Here is a 17,340-nt window from a genome sequence, read left to right on the forward strand (position 1 = left end):
GAGTCTGGGAGAAATTTTGGATGAGTTTTTTTAAAAAGTAGCTTTAAAATCTGCAAATTTGTTTTAAAATTTCTATTTTCTCATGCCTCGCCCTTCACAAGACCCCCACAGTGGTTTATTTTCATTTATAAGTGCAGATCCTTTTAAAAAGCTTGTTTTATTTCACGTTGTTTTAGGGAAAAAAACACCACACTCTGTTAGTCCTTAAGAAATAATGCTATGATCCACACCCCACCACTTACCCCCTGAAATGAAGTAACCCATCATTATTGCACTTCCTCCATTTAGTCCTGAAATTGCGGAGAGACTGGCTGGGCTTTCACAGGATTATGTTAACATGAAATATCTTTATCAACCTTTTGCTAAGTTTTAAAAATTAGTTCTCTGTGCAACAGCATCCAGTCCCTCAAATGTGATTTTATTTCACAGCATTCTTAGTAAATTAGAAATTGTTCTGTTCAAACCCCAAATGAACTTAGTTTATCAGATATCATCGTGATGAAATGTTGTTGGTATCTGCTGACAGTGTAAATGAATGAAGATTTATGAAGGGGGCTTTTCAAAACTGCGCGGCTCTGCAGCGGGCAGCTCATCTGCACTGCCGCACTTGTCCAGCAGGGGGCGGCGCGAGCAGTGCCACATTCCCAGCGCCTCCCAGCAGGGGCCAGCCCGCTCTTGCCCTCCCCTGGCTCTCTCTTAGGGACAGTAGCAAGGGACCACGCACTATCAGTGAGCACAGCACCATCAGGTGCAGCAGGCAGTGGGGCTGCCCAAGAAGCCAGTCCAGTGGGCAAATGCCAGGTCCCCCAACCTTCCTTAGGGCTCTCCTCTCACGTTCCCCATGTGTCGCTGTTCCCTGCTCTCCTCTCTATGCTTCAAAGCCAGAGGACCTAGGAATATGGCTAAGTTCATGAAACAAAAGCCTCATTTTTGCTCCCCTGGAATAAACTTTTCACCACGCAGGACCATCTGAATATATCTGATTGTGCCAGAATCCTTAAACTTGAGCTCAGCTTTCTCATCTGCAAAGGAGATGAGTACCACCTACTTCGTAGGCCCCTCAAAGATCTGCACGAGAACACACATGGAAGGGACGGTGGGGGAGGTGCTCTCACGTTTGTTGTCTGGGGCTCCAGTGTTACTGAGAAGCCAGGGCTGCCGACGGTGGGAGAGAAAAACGGCTCTCAAACACCCTTCCCGGAGACAGAAACGGTCACAGGAAAAACTCCGGACTGTAGAACGCCAGCAGAGCCCAACTTGTCCAAGTTTGTCTGCAGCTGACTCCGCACCTGCAGCTCCTCACTTCTTCTCTCACCTGTGAAGGAAAGCGCACACAGACGCCCACTCGCTCAGCTAAAAACGCCTAGGACCTAAAGAAATCCACACGCCGAAACAAATCCAAAGGCACAGAAACACAAACAGCCAGTCCCTCAGACGAGTACCTTGCAGGGTGCACGCTGCTGCACTGGGGGTCCTGTGTGTGATGGGGGATCGAACAGAGCACAGCCTGAGCAGGGCCGGGGGGAGGGGAAGACGCCGACGAGCAGGCAGTGAGGATGGGAGCCAGAAGGGACCGCAGAAACCCACGGACTGTGGAGAGCCGCGATTTGCAGGGACAGCAGGAATGCGTTGCCTTAACAAGATCCAGGACATTTCACAGCTTATGCAAATGACTGCAAATCTACCTTCAGCCTTAATTACTTCACGCCATTAAACTGACTCTCACAGAAATTCCTGGGAAAGACCATTCTGGTAAAGAGGTGAATTTCAGCACTGGGGAGGGGGGTTGCCTGGCTTTCACGACTAGGACAGGACCCAGTCTGGCAGGATAAATCCTCGGGGGCTTATTCCTCATTCTGCCTCGTCCACAGGGAAGAGGCTTCACCTGGGCCGCTGTAGCCTTTGCTAGCCTTCCTTTCCTCATCAGCCAACTCCCTACAAGGTGGAACCCTCTGGGCCACTTGGCAGCCACCATGCCCCATACCAAACAGCACAGGAACCCAAATGAACAAAAAAGGCAATTGGATTTTGTAAGAAACAATATATTTTATTTTTCTGACACCACAGCTCTGGTGAGTGGTTTTGTACCAAATTTAATGGAGGTTACACAGAACGTTTTACGCATGGGAGGGGGAGGGCAGGGGAGGAACCACAAAATTAAAAACAAAAACAAAAACGAAATCCTGGATAGCTTTTAGCATCTGTTCCACTCCCACATCGATAAAATTCACTTGGGAATTCCTAAGAAAAGGAGAACAGAAAACAAGGTGGGCAGGGAAGGGCGTGTTGGGGAAGAAGAGAAAGGGAGCAGAAGACCGCCGAGCATCCCAAGCACAGGCCTTTCCCTCGCGGAACCGGGACAACGCTCGGCCTGGAAGGCGAGGCTTTCATTAGATTTACTTCCCCAAAAGAACACCGTGTATTGCAGCTGCCAAAGGGAAAGAGGAGGAAAGCAGGGGTCACCAGTTGGGGGCGGGGGCACGGGAGAAGGAGATACACTTAACCAAGGAGATGAGGGCAGGGTGGGGGGGCGGGGAGGAGAGGGAAACTGAGAGAAAAACGTGAAGGTGGGTTTGCAGACTGGAAGAGACAGACCGTGCCGGAGAGCACTCGAACCGAAAAACAAACGTCCTAAGCTTCATTATTTTTGAAAAGAAAAATCTCCCCCCTCCCCCCACCCCTCGCTGAACTTAGTTCCTTTTTTTTGTGCTTTTCATTAATACTCTGCTCTGAGGTCGTAGTTTGGTTTTTTTCTATACACTGGAGTTGAAAGAAAATAGTCCAAAGGTCTGAAGACGGATTCTCCACCTAAAGTAAACGGCCCAGCATTCCTGTTCTCCTCTTGTCCCAAAGACTAAAGTCTCTGCTAAAATCCCTTTTACAATATAGTACAGTACACAAAAAAATAAAGCCCAAAGCAAATAAAAAAACAAACAAAAACAAAAAAACGAAACAAAACAAAAAAACAAAAACAAAACCAGAAAAGAATCCTGGGAGAAGCCAGTCCAAAGGACGTAAACATACAGAGAACGGTGCAACACATGACCGATGGCAATTCTCGAAGCACAGGCTACAGATTCCCAAAAGTAGGTGCCATCATGGGATACCCAAGTCCACAAAAATAATTTTTAAAAAATAAATCTTAAAAAAAACACACCTGTTGATTAAATGAATCATTTGTTTTCAGGTAAATCCATACATTCTCGAGTTCCCCCCTCCCCCAAAGCAGCCCTCGGGTCTCTGCTCTCCTATTGCCTGACCAACAGCACTCCCGGAACTCCCTCAAGGCAGCTCTCAGGACCCGGAATCTCATCTTGACAAGGATCGGCACATCCAATCTTAGCAGCTTAAAACATCATGTTTCCTGGGTTGCCAGGTCCTTGGCTGAATCCACCCATGCCCACGTCAGCGGCCATGCCCCGGGGCCTCATCTGTGGGGGGATCATGATGTTCTGTTGGGGTCCCATCATGCCCTGCATGGACATCATCATGCCTGGGGAGCCCACAGGCCCAGGGTGGGTGTAGAGCCCAGCAGGCCCCCGATCCTTGCCGGGAATCATGCCCACGGCGGCAGCCGGATTGCTCATCAGGGTAGGCTGGCCGGGCATTGTAGATTGTGCTGGTGACATCATCCGATGGTGAGGTCCCATCATGCCTTGCTGGAGAAAGGCTGGTGGTCTCATTGGGTTGTGGCCTGGCATGGATGGAGCCGTGCCAAGAGGGATGTCCGGAGTTCCCACTGGCCCTGGCCCTCCCATGCCAGGTAATGCTAGTCCCATTCTGGGGGCCTGTTCGCCCATCATCCCCTGCATGTGCGAAAACCCAGGCCCAGGCCCCTGGGGCTGTTTACGGCCTGGGACTTCCCCTCGAGGGAAATATTGCAGTGTCTGGCTAGGCTTCTCAGATGGAATAATGCGAGACAGATCAAACTCCGGGATTCCGGTGGCTCCAGGTCGGATGACCTCCTGCAGGTCTGGGTCTGTAAACACCGAAGGCATGCTGTTCCCCAGGACGGCGAAGGAGTCGGGACCCCCGGGGCCTCCAGGCTTGCAAAGTGCTGCATCTGCTGAACTCTGGGGCAGGGTGCTGGGGCGGCCAAGGGGGCCTTCTCCTGGGAAACCCATAGCTCCTGGGAAGCTGCCCTGCCCCCCACTGGGGCCGTTGTGAGGGAACGGAGCCTGCTGTGGAGGAGACTGTACTGGCGGGAAGCCCTGGGGGAAACCCATCCGTCCTTGAGGTACCATCGGAGGCTCCTGGGACCCATGCCCCATGATAGGATTGTGTGACATCAAGCCAGGCCCCATCGGGACCCCATGAGGAGGTATGTTGGGTCCCATGGCATTCGGAGAGGGCATCTGATTGGAGTGAGAGAGCGGCTGGGTCATTCCCATTGGGCTGAGGGTTGGCATCGGAACCACGGGGTTTGGACCTGAAATTCGAGGATTCTGTGTATTAATGCCCATCCCTAGAAAAATAAAGATATCAAAGGAATCACCTTAACCGAGAGCAACTTAGAAAAACTACAACAAATCCAATCAGCAACAACAAAAAGTCAAACGTGCAAGGTACTCTGTTGGGAAAACATATGTCACGGAGTCCCTGCCCTCAACAAGATCGAAATGCATTTTTGAGCACAGACACCCAACAGCTCTACGAGAGGTTATATTTTGAGTGTCAAACTGTATGACGTAAGAGTGTGTAGAAAACAACCAGGAAGAAAGTCTCCTGTGTGAAAAGTTACAAATTAATATGCAAACCAGTGTAGTCCTCTTCATTGGAGACATTTCATACAGAAAAAAAGAATCTGTCTGAAGTAAGTATGGTCCTCTTTGGAGAAAGAGGATTAATCAGTCCTACAAGTCCAAGAATCAGAAATAATAACAAGGAAACCAAACAGGCCTTTACCAAATGACATCTAGCATTATCTTTTTAGACTGCCTTACTCAGAGAGCATTTCACACTCTAGGGTGTATGAAACGTTAAAGAAACATAGCTTTTAACAGAGAGGGAAAGCATGCAGTTTCTACTATAGTCTCTGGGACATTTAAGTATTTGGTTTCTCTGTGGAATTACTACTGAGTATGGTAAGGACGGTGCTTGCTAGGAAATAGGGGCTTTTCCACCATCTCAAATCCCGTGGCTGCTTGTAGTTGGAGGCTGCCCTTCCAGAAAAACACTTAAAAACTAAAGACATCCAATCAGAATGTTAAAAGGAAACTGCTTTCAGTCTTGCTCCAGGAGGACCCTCCCTACTCTGACCCTCGACACCGCCCCCCCCCCCACCACAAAAAGGGAAAAACGAACCCATCCAGGCACACAGAAGCATCAGAACTTCTATAAGTTCATTCTAAGAACTGTCAAGAAATCTGCTTTCCAATAAGCACGGACTGAGTCAAACTAATACAAAATTGCTATCTTCCTCTAGTGCAGACACTTTAATTCTATCGACGGTATTCTTTCTCAACTCGTTGCACCTCCACCAGTTGAGGTCTGCAGCTGTCGACAAAGCACGCGAGAAGTCTCTCTTTTGTCTAACACGGGCTCCGTATCCTAGCTTCCATCCTGATTGCTTACCTGGCATATTATTCATTGATGGCAAGTTGGGAGAGCGAGCTGGAGGGGAGTCGTCATCGGAGCTGGCCACAGTCTTGATGGCGTCGTGGTATAAAGGGGTAGAACTGGGCATTGCGAACTTGGACATTCGAGACATCATAATAGACAGTGGGTTCTGGGAAAGGGTTGGCTCGGGAGGCATGGTGTAAGGTGTACTAGAGGGAAGACTTCCAGGGATATTCACAGAGGCAGACTGGCTGGCTGTAGGAGGTGGGGGGCCACCTAGAAGAAAGCAAAATGAAACAAAAACAGGCAGGGAATTAGATTGCTCTTGAAGGCTATCAGGCCTATGATTATGAACTAGCAAGGCCAGGGAAGCGACAGATGAACAGGACAGTGTTATTAGACCCGGGACAGGAATCATCAGTCTTCTAGTCAAGATCTGTGTGTGTGCAGAGGGCAGACCGCAGCGTAATACAGAGGTGACGAATCAGCAGACGTGAAGACAAACACACCAAGAATGCCTCAGACAGAACTTGAAGCTTGGGAAAAACACGGCTTACGGACAACTATTTCACTGAAAAGAACACGACATAAGCAGGTCTTTCCCTTGCCGATCACAACTCAAAATTCAACTCCGGTATTTAGTCTGCTGTGGAGCCAGACTAGCGATCTGACCCCAGCCACCAACCCTACACATGCTCTTGATTAATTTCCACAACCAAAGTGTTTGAACAAAAAAGTTCTGAGGGGGCTGTCCCACCGTCCTGCTTTCATGACCCGCTAACCAATGGAGAGGGGCGCTTTAACTTGGTAGTATATGTTTTCTATCTTACTCGGAGTCTAGTTTTTCTCAAGTGGGGACAAGGCGGACCTAGTATTTACACCTCGGTGCTCATCTTCCACGGACCACCTCTGGTCCCATTCATAAAACCACCATCATCAGTGAGAGCTTCTCCTGGGAAGAAAATACTGATAAATTGCGGCTGATCTGTGAGAACAGCAGTCTACCAAAGAGGTTTTGGGAACTGCTTCTGTGGCCAACGTGTATTTACGAGAACCACTCAAATCTCTCAGCGGCCTCCCCTTTGTGCTTAGGATTATACTCAGAGCCTGTGGATGTTGAGGGCAGCCCCTCCAGTGGGCGGGCCTAGTATTTAAAGCAGCCACATTTACCCACCGTTAAGGCATTTTATTTCACCAACATGTTCACCGTGCAAATGTAAATTTGTCTGTGAAATGACAAATACTTCCCATTTTCTCCTCTTCCTTTTAACAGTCCCATCTGACACACATACTCTGCCCTGAGAGCCGTGTTTCTCTGCCAGGATGGGACGCCTGTGCCTAACCCCGTGGAAGTACCGACGATGCACACGGCCACAGATACGTCCGTCTCGGCAGAGGGCACCTCCGAGTGCAGAGCTCAGAGACATGTCTCCGGGCACCAGCTGCATCATCAAGTCAGGACACCGGCTTCCTCAAAGGGCATAAACCAGGCTTTTGCAATCTCTGGCTCACAAGGGGCGACCGTGAGGACGCGAGCGTACTGACCTGACTCTACACTGCCCAGCATGGCTGGGGAGGCCATGGTGAGGGGTGCTTTATGGTTTGGAGGGATCCCGGGACTCTGGAGGGGAGGTTTTGGAGAGGAGGTCCATCCAGGTGACGGGGCAGGAAGTGATGGAGACTTGAGGTGAACAGGCGAAGCAGCAGCAGACCCCAAGACGGGGGGGGACTTAATGGACGCAGCAGCAGCCGGGCCCGCCAGCATGCCTGCCAGCTGCGATGGAGTCTGGGGGGACTTGAGGTTCCCCGAGGGCGAGCCCAGCATTGGTGACTGGACTTGGCACACCGTGGGAGACTTCAGAGGGTTGATGCCTGGGGAGTGCCCCTGGCTGCCTGCCGCAGATATATCCAAGGGCTTCCGCCCCAGGCCACGCTGCACTGGAGGAGCGGTGTTGAGGCTAGTGGGGTTACTGGAAGGGTTGAGAGGTAGTGCTGGCATATGACTGAGCCGGCTGTTAGTCCTTTGGTCGGGCCCGACTGGTTCTCTGAGACTCCGCAAGCCACTGTTGCTGCCTGGACCCTGAGACATGGGGAGAAACGGCCTGGGGCCCATGCCGTATTCTTGCTGGGGGTGCTCCCCAAACGGCAGGGGCACCATCTTCTGCTGAGCAGACAGCACGTCTGTGCCACCCGGGCGTAACTTCATCATCTCCTCAGGGCCCGTCCCAGCCTCTCTCATCTTCTGAGGTATCATCTGAGGGTTGGATCCCATGTTGACGTTCAGACTGACATCTCCCTTCATCCCACCGGGAACCATCCCAAACTCCAGTTCCCGACCAGGGCCCATCTGCGGGGGCATTCCTTTCGGAAAGTCGCCCCGAGAGGGACTCAGAGGGCCCTCGACGGGTATTCGAGGGAAAATGGGACTGCTCCCAGGCTCCATGTGTCGCTGGGAGCCGGGGATCAACCTGTTCATCTCCATGCTGGGCCTGATGCTTTCCATGCTCATCCCCGGGGGGAGGCCCAGCTGCTTCTCCGCCAGCTGCTGTTGAAACATCTCTTCGGACAATCCTTGGGGGTTTGGGAAGCGTTCCCCTCGGCCAGGACCACTGAAGACACCCTGGCCAGGCGGGAAGTTTCGACCGTCTGCGATTTTTGGCACATCGTCTGGCCAACTGACTCCAGAAAGACCCGGTCTCGATGCTGGGTTGGGGACGTTCGGTCCCTCCATTTCAGAGTTGATCATTCCCGCAAACCCAGGGAGGCGCATCTGGCTCCCTGCCATGTTGGGGTGGGGAGCCATGCCCCTCGGGGGCAGAGAATGAGGCATGCTGATCCCATCAGCAAAGGGCTCTGCGCCCCCCGGCCCCCAGCCTTCACCGGGGGCCATCTGGTATGGAGGGGGAGGCCCTCGGCCCACGCCCCGAGGCCCATGCTGATGGACCATCATGTCCTGGAGGGAGCACTGCTGCACAACAGCGTGCTCCTGCTTCCTCCTTTTCTCCTCGTAAAACTCCTGCTGCAGCTTCAGCCAAGCTATCTGCTCGGGGGTCATGTGGTCCAGGTGGTCAGGTCCCATGGGCCCAGACTGGGAGTTCATGGAAGGTGGAACCATTTCATCCGGAGAAAAGGGCACATCTCTATGTCCTTGAGGGCCAAATGGAGCTCCCACATCTGTCCGGGGCCCAGGTCCCTTCCCTAGGCTTTGGGATTGAGCCATCATGGCCTGTATCGGCCCTTCTGGTTTTTTCTGAGGTCCATCTAATACCCCAGTGTTCTGCTGGGGTCCCCCACTTTGTCCTCCTGTGAATTCTTTCTCGTCGGGGAAAAGCATCCGTTGGATATCTCGGAGCGTTTGTAAGGAGCGCTCCCGGTGCTCCAGCTGCTCCTGAGACAGGCCATCGGGGTTCTCTCCCAGCGCGGGGGGCTCGCCACTGGACGCTGGTGGAGGTGGGGCGGCTTTGGGATCTGCTGAAGAGCTACTGCTCCCCTGGGAGACAGGGGTCACCGCTCGGTTATTGGGTGTCGAGTTCGGCCCAGTACCGTCTGGGGGCAGTGGCGTGGAGCTGGCGGGGCTGCCCCCAGGAGGGATCAGTTTGTTTTCTACACCAGGACTGTCCCGGTCCAGAGGACGCGGGGGTGCAGCAGGCTTGGGTGCTGGTGCCGGAGTGGGCGGGGTCGGCTGCAGCCTGGTATTCTGGGAAGAATTCTGGTCCTGGCTGGCAGGAGCTGGGGGCTGTGGTGGGAGGGGTTTCGGATCATTCCGAAGGGCAGATATCTGTGTGTTCTGAAAACAAACGAGATTTTAAAAAATCATTGGTAAGTTGTACAAAGAGGCAATGAAAAAGGCAAGGCACGTTATAAAGGATTTGTCCCCACAACATAAATCTACTCTGACAATTGCTGTACAGCCCCACTCTGGACATGGGGACGTTCTGATTTTTTTCTTTCCCTTTACTGTCAAATGGCATCCTCTTTCCCGTGCTGAAGATCAGGTTTCAATAACTTTATAAGCATGCCAGGGGGAGAGCCACTCTGCCAAAGTGAATACATTTGAGTATCTATTTCGAGGAACAGGTTTGATATCGCATGTACCGTGTGTTGCTGATTCAAAGAGAGATTAGTTTCTTGGTATGTGGGAGGCTGTACCTAACACCTTTTCTTTTCCCCGAAAGTACGACTGGGTATGCAGACTTCTCACTGTCAATCAAGAGGGCTGATGTTTTCAACCGAAAGAGAAAGTCCCTGTCACTGACAGCTCTGTACCCTCCCAGCTGGAGGAAGCAGGAAAGGCCGTTCAGTGTCGGCGTCTCCTCTGGCAGGGGGACTACCTAAGTACTCCTCTCCTTGAGTTTCCAGGGGGCCTGACATCTCTGGTTTCTGTTTTCAGTTTGTGATCACTGATTCCATATTCGATAAGAATTTGTACATTAACTGTAGTAAGATAATCCGCAGGCAGGAAGCGTCCGTGGAGAAATCTGAGGCTATCTAGCTCATGGTGTCTCTCGGTCTGTTCTTTCCAATAGACGGCGGACTGCCCTTTCTATAGGCTGGATGATAGCCTCGTTATTATTTATTAAGTACCAGCGCTACACTAAGTCCTGCAGCAGGTGACAAGGATGCTGTTAGTGCCTGGAAGAGGGACGTGTGTGTCCTGGGTCTACACCCTGGTGCTGTGGGAGGTACTGGAGGAGAACCAAAGGGCCCTGCCTACAAACCCCAGCTCAGGGATCTTTCGCCAGGCTCTAGGGAGCCGCATGATCCGTTTTTTGATGTTCATTCGCTCCTACTTGTTCACTTAATCCAGTCTGCGTTTCCAAACCCCTGCCTCCCCACTGACTCTCTGGAATGGTTCCCTGTGTGCACATTTGTACACGACTCGTCATGTGTATCTCCGCATGGAACAGTTTGTGTTGCATAAACACAAAGACTATCCTCGGGTGTTCCCGTTCTGTGAATATGTATGTAAATGTTTCGCTTGCAGGTAGCCACACACATATGTCTGCAGACAGAGACCGGTTCGGGGAAGGCTGGCTAAACCTGCGAGGGCTCTGTGTGCTCCGAGTGTTTTCCATGTCCCCGCCTCCCTCACTGGAGCGCGGAGGTCACCTTCATCCTCCTTCCAGTGCCATTTTAAGTTTGCCTTTGGTGGCCAGGTTTTGTTTGTTTGTTGGGGGGGTGGGCATGGACTCTGTCATGTGACCAGAACAGAGGAAGCACTTCAGTGCCACTTTCGATTTCAGATTTGGAGCAACGGCAATCTGATTATTCCCAATTCCAGCTCCTTCTCTAACTCATTTCAGTACCGGAGAAGGTGGAGGTGAAAACTGGTACAATCTGTCATCCAATCGATCAAATGTTAGTCTGCACTACAACGAACCCTGTGCATTCCAGATAATATAAATCTTAAGCATTATATATGTGTCTAAAAGGTTTAAGTATCAATTAAAAAACATATATATATATATATATATATATATATATATATAAATTTAAATATTATGTATGTCCACCTCTATCCTTCTTGACTAGCAGAGATGTATGAGCAGCGCAAAATGCCTTTTCTAAGTCTAACAAAGCCCAAGCTCTGCTATGTCAACAGAGAGGGGCTTCGTTGATAAACGACATAGATGAAAACTTTATTTTATCTTGAATTGCCACTTCAGTCATTTAATGTCACTTAACTGTTCCCATGTCGAAGACCCAACCCAGCGCTAGATCTTAGGCTTCCTGAAAGCAGGGACTGTGTCTGGAACCTCTTAGTGTCCCCACGGCACTCGCCAACACCTGTCCCAAGAAATAACTTTTGGTTCCATCTGGAACGCTGTCTTGAAGCAACCATAGCATGCTTTTTCTAATGTGGTTTGCAGCAGGCACTTAAGTTCCAGACAGGAAACAGACTAACGTTTATTATAATTTTGGAAATATCAAGCGATTAAAAGCACTCAATGGTCCTCTCACTCTGAAATACATGAGGATCATTCTGAAAGTCACTGAGACTGTAATTATGGTATTATCAGCATGTGCTCCAGGACTGTGGCTTTAGTTATTCCTTTTCTGTTCTGCAACTAACTCAAGAACGTTTGTCAGTTTTTAGAAACCTGCCCCGTACACAGGGTCTGAAGTCAGCTTTTCCCAGAGATGGTTAGTTAACATGAAGGAAATCTAAGGTCTCCACATAACTGCTTTTTTATTGTGTCTTTCTCTCCCAGTAATCCATCAGTATACCAGCATGCTGATAGAAAAGGCCGGTACAGGGGCGCCTGGGTGGCTCAGTCGGTTGGACGTCCGACTTCGGCTCAGGTCATGATATCGCAGTCTGTGAGTTCGAGCCCCGCATCAGTCTCTGTGCTGACAGCTCAGAGCCTGGAGCCTGTTTCAGATTCTGGGTCTCCCTCTCTCTCTGACCTTCCCCCGTTCATGCTCTGTCTCTCTCTGTCTCAAAAATGAATAAATGTTAAAAAAATTAAAAAAAAAAAAAAAGAAAAAAAAGAAAAGGCCAGTACAGTGCGATCCGCCTGAAGCCACACAGTGCCAGGACTAGGTGTCCAGAATGCAGCTTACACCATCAAGACTACCCTCCCTGCCAATGACATTCACTGTCTCCCACCTGTACAGCTGCTGTAGAGCCTTTAAACCACACTCCACTTCCAGAATGGCCTACCAGAGGGGCTGTGCTTCGCTCTGTCTTGCTGTTAGAGATGTTCTGGATGTGGAAAGTGACGATAGTTTCAACCTGGCCCTTCAACACAGCTTCCGCAGCTCTGCAGAGACGAAAGAGATGCATACGCTAGGACGTGCTTCTATTTCACTACCTGTAATTCCAAAACGTTTTAACCCCAGACTGAACTTGTACAAGGGGAAGGAAGGCGTTCCGTGTAGACAGACACCAGAAATGTTGAATAAGAATCAAGAAACACAGGGTTTTCATTATCTGTGTCTATCACTTACCACCAGACTTCTGAAATCTAATGACAGCCATTAGCAAATCTCAAAACAGGCATGTAAAAAACCTGAGATTTTCTCCTTCAAACCAATGTCCTGTGGTAGGTGTGTTTTTATGGAATCCTAGTTCAAAATCCCAACCACAAATACGAAATCTCACAATACCTAATGATACTCTAAGGCTGTCAAAATTCACTTTGTATGTATGTAAGGTATAGTCACATTCTTTATAAATTAAATAAGTAAAAAATCTGCTGGTCCATCCACCAGAGACATAGGTACCAAAACGTCCACCGTAGTTATCTCTATGAACTCCAGGCAGATTTTTCTTTTTAGTTATTCATATTTTCTAATTATTCCAAGATAGACCTGTATTACTTGTGTTATTTAAAAAAGGATGCTAAATCACAGAAAGGTGTATATTGTGTAATTAATCTCTTTTATGTTTAAAAAAGATCTAGATGTATATTACAAGCATAAAAAACTTCTGGAAGGAAAGCCCAAGTATCATTAGTGGTTGCCTCTGGGGAGAGAGGGTAGGGAGGTTTAATATTTTATTTTACTTTACCCCTTTCTGTCCTGTTAACTTTAAGTGATCATAACACAGGTTAGGGGAGGGGGGAAGGAGTAGTCCTCAGTGGGAATAAGAACTTAGGTGTCCAAACACACAAGCCATGCCAACAGCAAGACACAGCCATTAACTTACTTATTGGCCATCTCAGTAGAAAACACATACACCACTTTGGCGGGAGTCTTCTGAGCAGGTGTGGGCTCTGGGGCAGTAGTCTGGCCATGGGAGGGGGTGGAAGACCTGGGGGCCGTAGCATTTGACGGGGTCATCGAGTGTGGCGTGTGCTGGGAATCCTGGGACTTTATGTGGTCAGCAGAATTACATTCTAGAAGAATGAAAAGATCCGCGTCACGGAGAGAATAAAACTTCTTCTGCCAGCATTTATATAGCACAAGCCCACCTTGAGAATTTCAAGGAGGAGGCACCTTGCTAACAGGAGACCTCTAATTTTAAAAACTCCAACACACTTGCCCCGAAATGATGAATTACAAAGCATTCCTCCCCCACCTCCTTACTTCTATAGGGCGCATCCTTCAGATATCAGCGCAAACATCCCTCCTTCCTGGAAACCTTTTTGGAACCTCTTGGACTGGATGCCCCTGTGGGTTGAACCCATAGCCCCCACATTCTCTGATTTCAGCATTTGTCCAATTTGATTGTAATCGTTTAACGATGTGCCGTCTAGGTGCGCTCACATCCTCAGGGACAGCAGCTGCATCCATCTTGCTGACCGTGGCCCCCCAGCACCCAGCACAGCGCTGGCACTCATGACAGGCCTCCCCACAAACACCCGAGGGAGGAACGAAAGACGGGGACAGTCACCAGGTTTTCATCTCTAATTTGGGTTGGGGGCTCACACTTCCTCTCCTGGAATGCTAACTTCATGCTCTGGCCTACAGTTAGGATTTTTGGTTTTACACTAGGAGGAAAAACAACTAAAACCACAGCCATTGGTCCCACATTCCTCCTGGCTGGCTCCACTGTGGGGCCTCCCCTATGTCTCCCCCAACGTAGCCACTCATCCTGCCACACTGAAATCAGCCGGGACAAACCCACACTAGTGCCAGCGCTAACCCTCGTGCCTACAATGCTGGCAAGGTGGGAGCCAGAGAGCACAAAACCCACGTCTTAGAGGGTGAATCTGACAGAGAAAAGGAAGGGACGCCAGGAAAACTGCTCAAGTGCGGGCCACTGGGGTCGACAGGCTGGAGCTGCTGGTTTGATTCTGGAGTATAAATAGCACGGAGGCCAGACACATCCATAAGAACGTGGTTAGGACCACGGAACGTCCTACTGTAACCCCCAGAACACCTGCATCATCAAGAGCAAGAGCTCCTCAACAAAGTGGTTCCACACTGCTCTTCAGTGAGCAGGAAAATGAGAAGAAATGGTTCCCTCTTAATAAGCCGTGACAACGCCTGAGTCTGATACCTACTCTCCCCACTCGGCTGCTATTAGGCTCTCCGGCATCCAGCAATGGCGGAGGCCTTCCCTCGGGAATACCTACTTCCCTCTGAGTCTCAAAGATCTTATAGACATACCTTTAATGTCAGAGTCATCGTTTGGAGTCCCAGGATCTCTCTGATCAAAGGAGTCGGCGGAAATACTTCGCTCCCTTTTCCCCTTGCCCTTGGCACCATTTCCAGCCCCATTCTTCAGCCCCATGCTCCCACCTGGGCCAGGGGGTGCTTTAGGGGTATGGCCCCCACTCTTGGAGTCACAGGGGGATGGCTGGGATTGGCTGGCTGAGCCCCCCTGTTTACCCTGATTGGAGAATTTGGAATCCAGCTGGGGGTTTCCAGATGGGGACATCACTGTAGGGGGACGGACCATCACCTCCTGCTTTGACTTAGGGCTACTAAAAGAGACAAATAATAAAGAGAGATCAGATGCCGGATACAGCTGGGCAGCCCAAATCAGGAAGAAGCAGTTTCTAGGAGCAGGTCAAGGAGACACAGAGGACTAAGTAACTACCCCACCTTTCACCTCGGCTCCTTCCTCACCCCCTCCAACCCCACTCTCATCTCGGAGCTATCGACAGAGAGGAGGGTCAGGCAGAGTGGCGTGCCAGGTCTCAGGAACCCTAGAGTCACATGGGGACCCATCTCTAGGGCTTCTGTCAATAAAGGACAATGGTTTCTATGTACATAGAGAAGTGACTCTCACACTAAGACTAGCTCAGAGTAAACAAACAGGCATCGTTAAGATCAAAATACTACCCACCCCCTGGCTGATGACAAGGAACAGCTGTAACGAGAGCCTAGCTTCCCTGCTGGAAAATACGAGCAAGACCCGGAGAGTACACGAGGAAACCCGCTGCTGAATGGCAGGTTAGGGAAACCCTGCCAGACACGAGTCCCTCAAACAAGCAGTATCACACGCCAGAGCAGATTATGCTAACCAGTGCCCCAAGGGATGTGGAAAAAGTTCTTTCAAATATCCATTTAAGGGGCCCCTGGGTGGCTCAGTCAGTTGAGTGTCCGACTCTTGCTTTCAGCTCAGGTCACGATCTCACAGTTGGTGGGTCGAGCCCTGTGTCGGGCTCTGTGCTGACAGTGTGGAGCCTGCTTGGGATTCCCTCTTGGATCCTGCCCCCCCTCTCTCTGCCTCTCCCCTGCTTGTGCTCTCTCTGTCTCTCTCTCAAAACAAAGAGAAAAAAGTTTCAATTTAAGTACTGTGGAACAGAGGAGAAAGCTTCACAGCGGGAGTCCAGTCCAGGGCTGGTGTTTTAGTCCTAGGATCTCAGGCCTCCTCACCATTCCAGACCTCGGCTTCCTCACTCGCCAAGGTTAGCACATGGTGCTGGGTGAACTCTAAGGTCCTCTCCTTTGCGCTTTGGGGAGGGGCGGGGGTGGAGAGGCGCGGTCGGAGAACAATGGGCAGAAGAACACCAACGGACGTCTCTAACAGAAAGCCCGATGGTACTATAGCCCGTTTATTATTCTGTTTTCTCCTCTTTTCCCTGCTCGAGTCTCATCTGCGTCCAATCCAAACACACCGTTCCCTCAAGGAGTGTTCATGGTCCACCTGCGACACCCCCAGGGGGCAGCCGGGCGGGCTCTAGCCCTTACCTCTGTGTGTTTCCTGATGGAGAGTTCCTCACTTTGGGGTTACTGGAATGCATTGATTGAAATCCTGAGCGTGCAGTCACAAACAGGGACGGGCTCACCGAGTTCCTCTCGGGCTGCAGCACAGACAGCTGCTGAGGGCAGTGGCGGCGGCCGGCGGCTTGCTGGGCGCGGCCCTCAGCGCTGGCCACCTGTATGCCTTTTTCCTCTTTGCTTTTCTCTGCTGTGGAAGTGGGTCCTTTCCCCTTGCAGCTCCGGCATCCTCTGGGTGTGTGCCTTCTGCTGCCAAAGGAAAATCTCGCATCTCCAGGGCACACTATGGGAAAAGGCCACCCAGAAAGACATAAAACACCCTTACAACAGGATCAAGGTTACAGTCTAGCCAACTAGACGCGGCGGCTACATCACTCCTCGGCTTCCAACAGGGCCAAAGGGGGAGCGGTGTTCATGCTCTGGCGAGAAGGCAGCTAGAGAGTGACAGGACTCTCTGCCAAGCACACGGGCCTCCCACCAAGTATCATGTACCGGGCGTCGGCAAGCACACGAGAAAAACATTTCATCTTCAGCCATATATTCTCCCTTACATTTCTCCACTTCCAGATACAAACCCGCCCAAAACGCAGGTTTATCTGCTCTTTTCAAAACAATGCTTTGAAACCACAGGGTACTCCCAAATCCATAGCAACTATCCGGTGTTTCGCCTCTGATGGCAGACAACGGCACTGAAATGTAGCAAACCCATCCCGATGTCAAACCACGAAACAAATTAATCTCTGTTTATATTCTCGGGGCCTCAGGGTGGGGAGACATTGGAGGAGGTCCTTCTGAGATCGGCTGCTGAGCCAATACCAAATACAATCAGTTCTGCCCCCTGACTTCCACGATCTTTCTATTAAATTATGCCAAGGATGTGTCTGGAGTTCTCGCTGTTTAATGACAGGGACCGTAGGCATGGCTAAGCATGGGAATGATCCATCATATTGAAGGTAAAAGAACATCTTTGGAAGCTAAGATAGTTTTTGAGCCAATTTGCAAGGCTAATTTGAAGCATAAAGGTCAAGAAAATATTCCCAAACCTAGCCAGAGAGCAAATGAGAATGCCCTTTACTTCAGGACGCCTGGACTAGTTCAGGGACAACCAAAACCCACTTTCAGTCACTGATCCTTCCAGGGCAGTTCCAATATGGTTTTCTGGTA

General features: G+C 50.3%; 1 protein-coding gene across 2 annotated transcripts; it reads right to left on the reverse strand.

The window, feature by feature from the left end:
• Nucleotides 1-2,026: 2,026 nt before the first annotated feature.
• BCL9 (BCL9 transcription coactivator) lies at nt 2,027-16,256 on the reverse strand. 2 transcript variants are annotated; one of them, XM_019436531.2, is made up of 7 exons: nt 16,147-16,256; nt 14,617-14,933; nt 13,211-13,400; nt 12,224-12,323; nt 7,105-9,346; nt 5,575-5,835; nt 2,027-4,465 (listed from the first exon to the last, which is right to left on the reverse strand). In XM_019436531.2, the coding sequence occupies exons 1-7, from the start codon at nt 16,197-16,199 to the stop codon at nt 3,348-3,350; spliced, it is 4,281 nt and encodes a 1,426-aa protein (XP_019292076.1). In that variant the 5' UTR covers nt 16,200-16,256; the 3' UTR covers nt 2,027-3,347. The 2 variants fall into 2 exon arrangements, with proteins under 2 accessions (XP_019292076.1, XP_053746413.1); XM_053890438.1 differs by lacking the exons at nt 14,617-14,933; nt 16,147-16,256 and having other exon boundaries at nt 12,170-12,323; nt 13,211-13,344.
• Nucleotides 16,257-17,340: the final 1,084 nt, after the last annotated feature.

Source organism: Panthera pardus, unplaced genomic scaffold (assembly GCF_024362965.1).
Source record: "Panthera pardus isolate Hobbes unplaced genomic scaffold, ASM2436296v1 HiC_scaffold_11, whole genome shotgun sequence".
In the NCBI taxonomy this organism is placed as follows: Eukaryota; Metazoa; Chordata; class Mammalia; order Carnivora; family Felidae; genus Panthera; species Panthera pardus.

Bases quoted from the DNA above. Each gene is read 5' to 3' on its own strand.
- BCL9 (XM_019436531.2), bottom strand. From the start codon at position 16,199: ATGCATTCCAGTAACCCCAAAGTGAGGAACTCTCCATCAGGAAACACA. The intron at 13,401-14,616 runs GTATGTCTATAA...TCATTCTTCTAG, and splicing joins CGATGACTCTGACATTAAAG to AATGTAATTCTGCTGACCAC. The intron at 9,347-12,223 runs GTAGGCCATTCT...GTTTGTTTTCAG, and splicing joins AGCGAAGCACAGCCCCTCTG to AACACACAGATATCTGCCCT.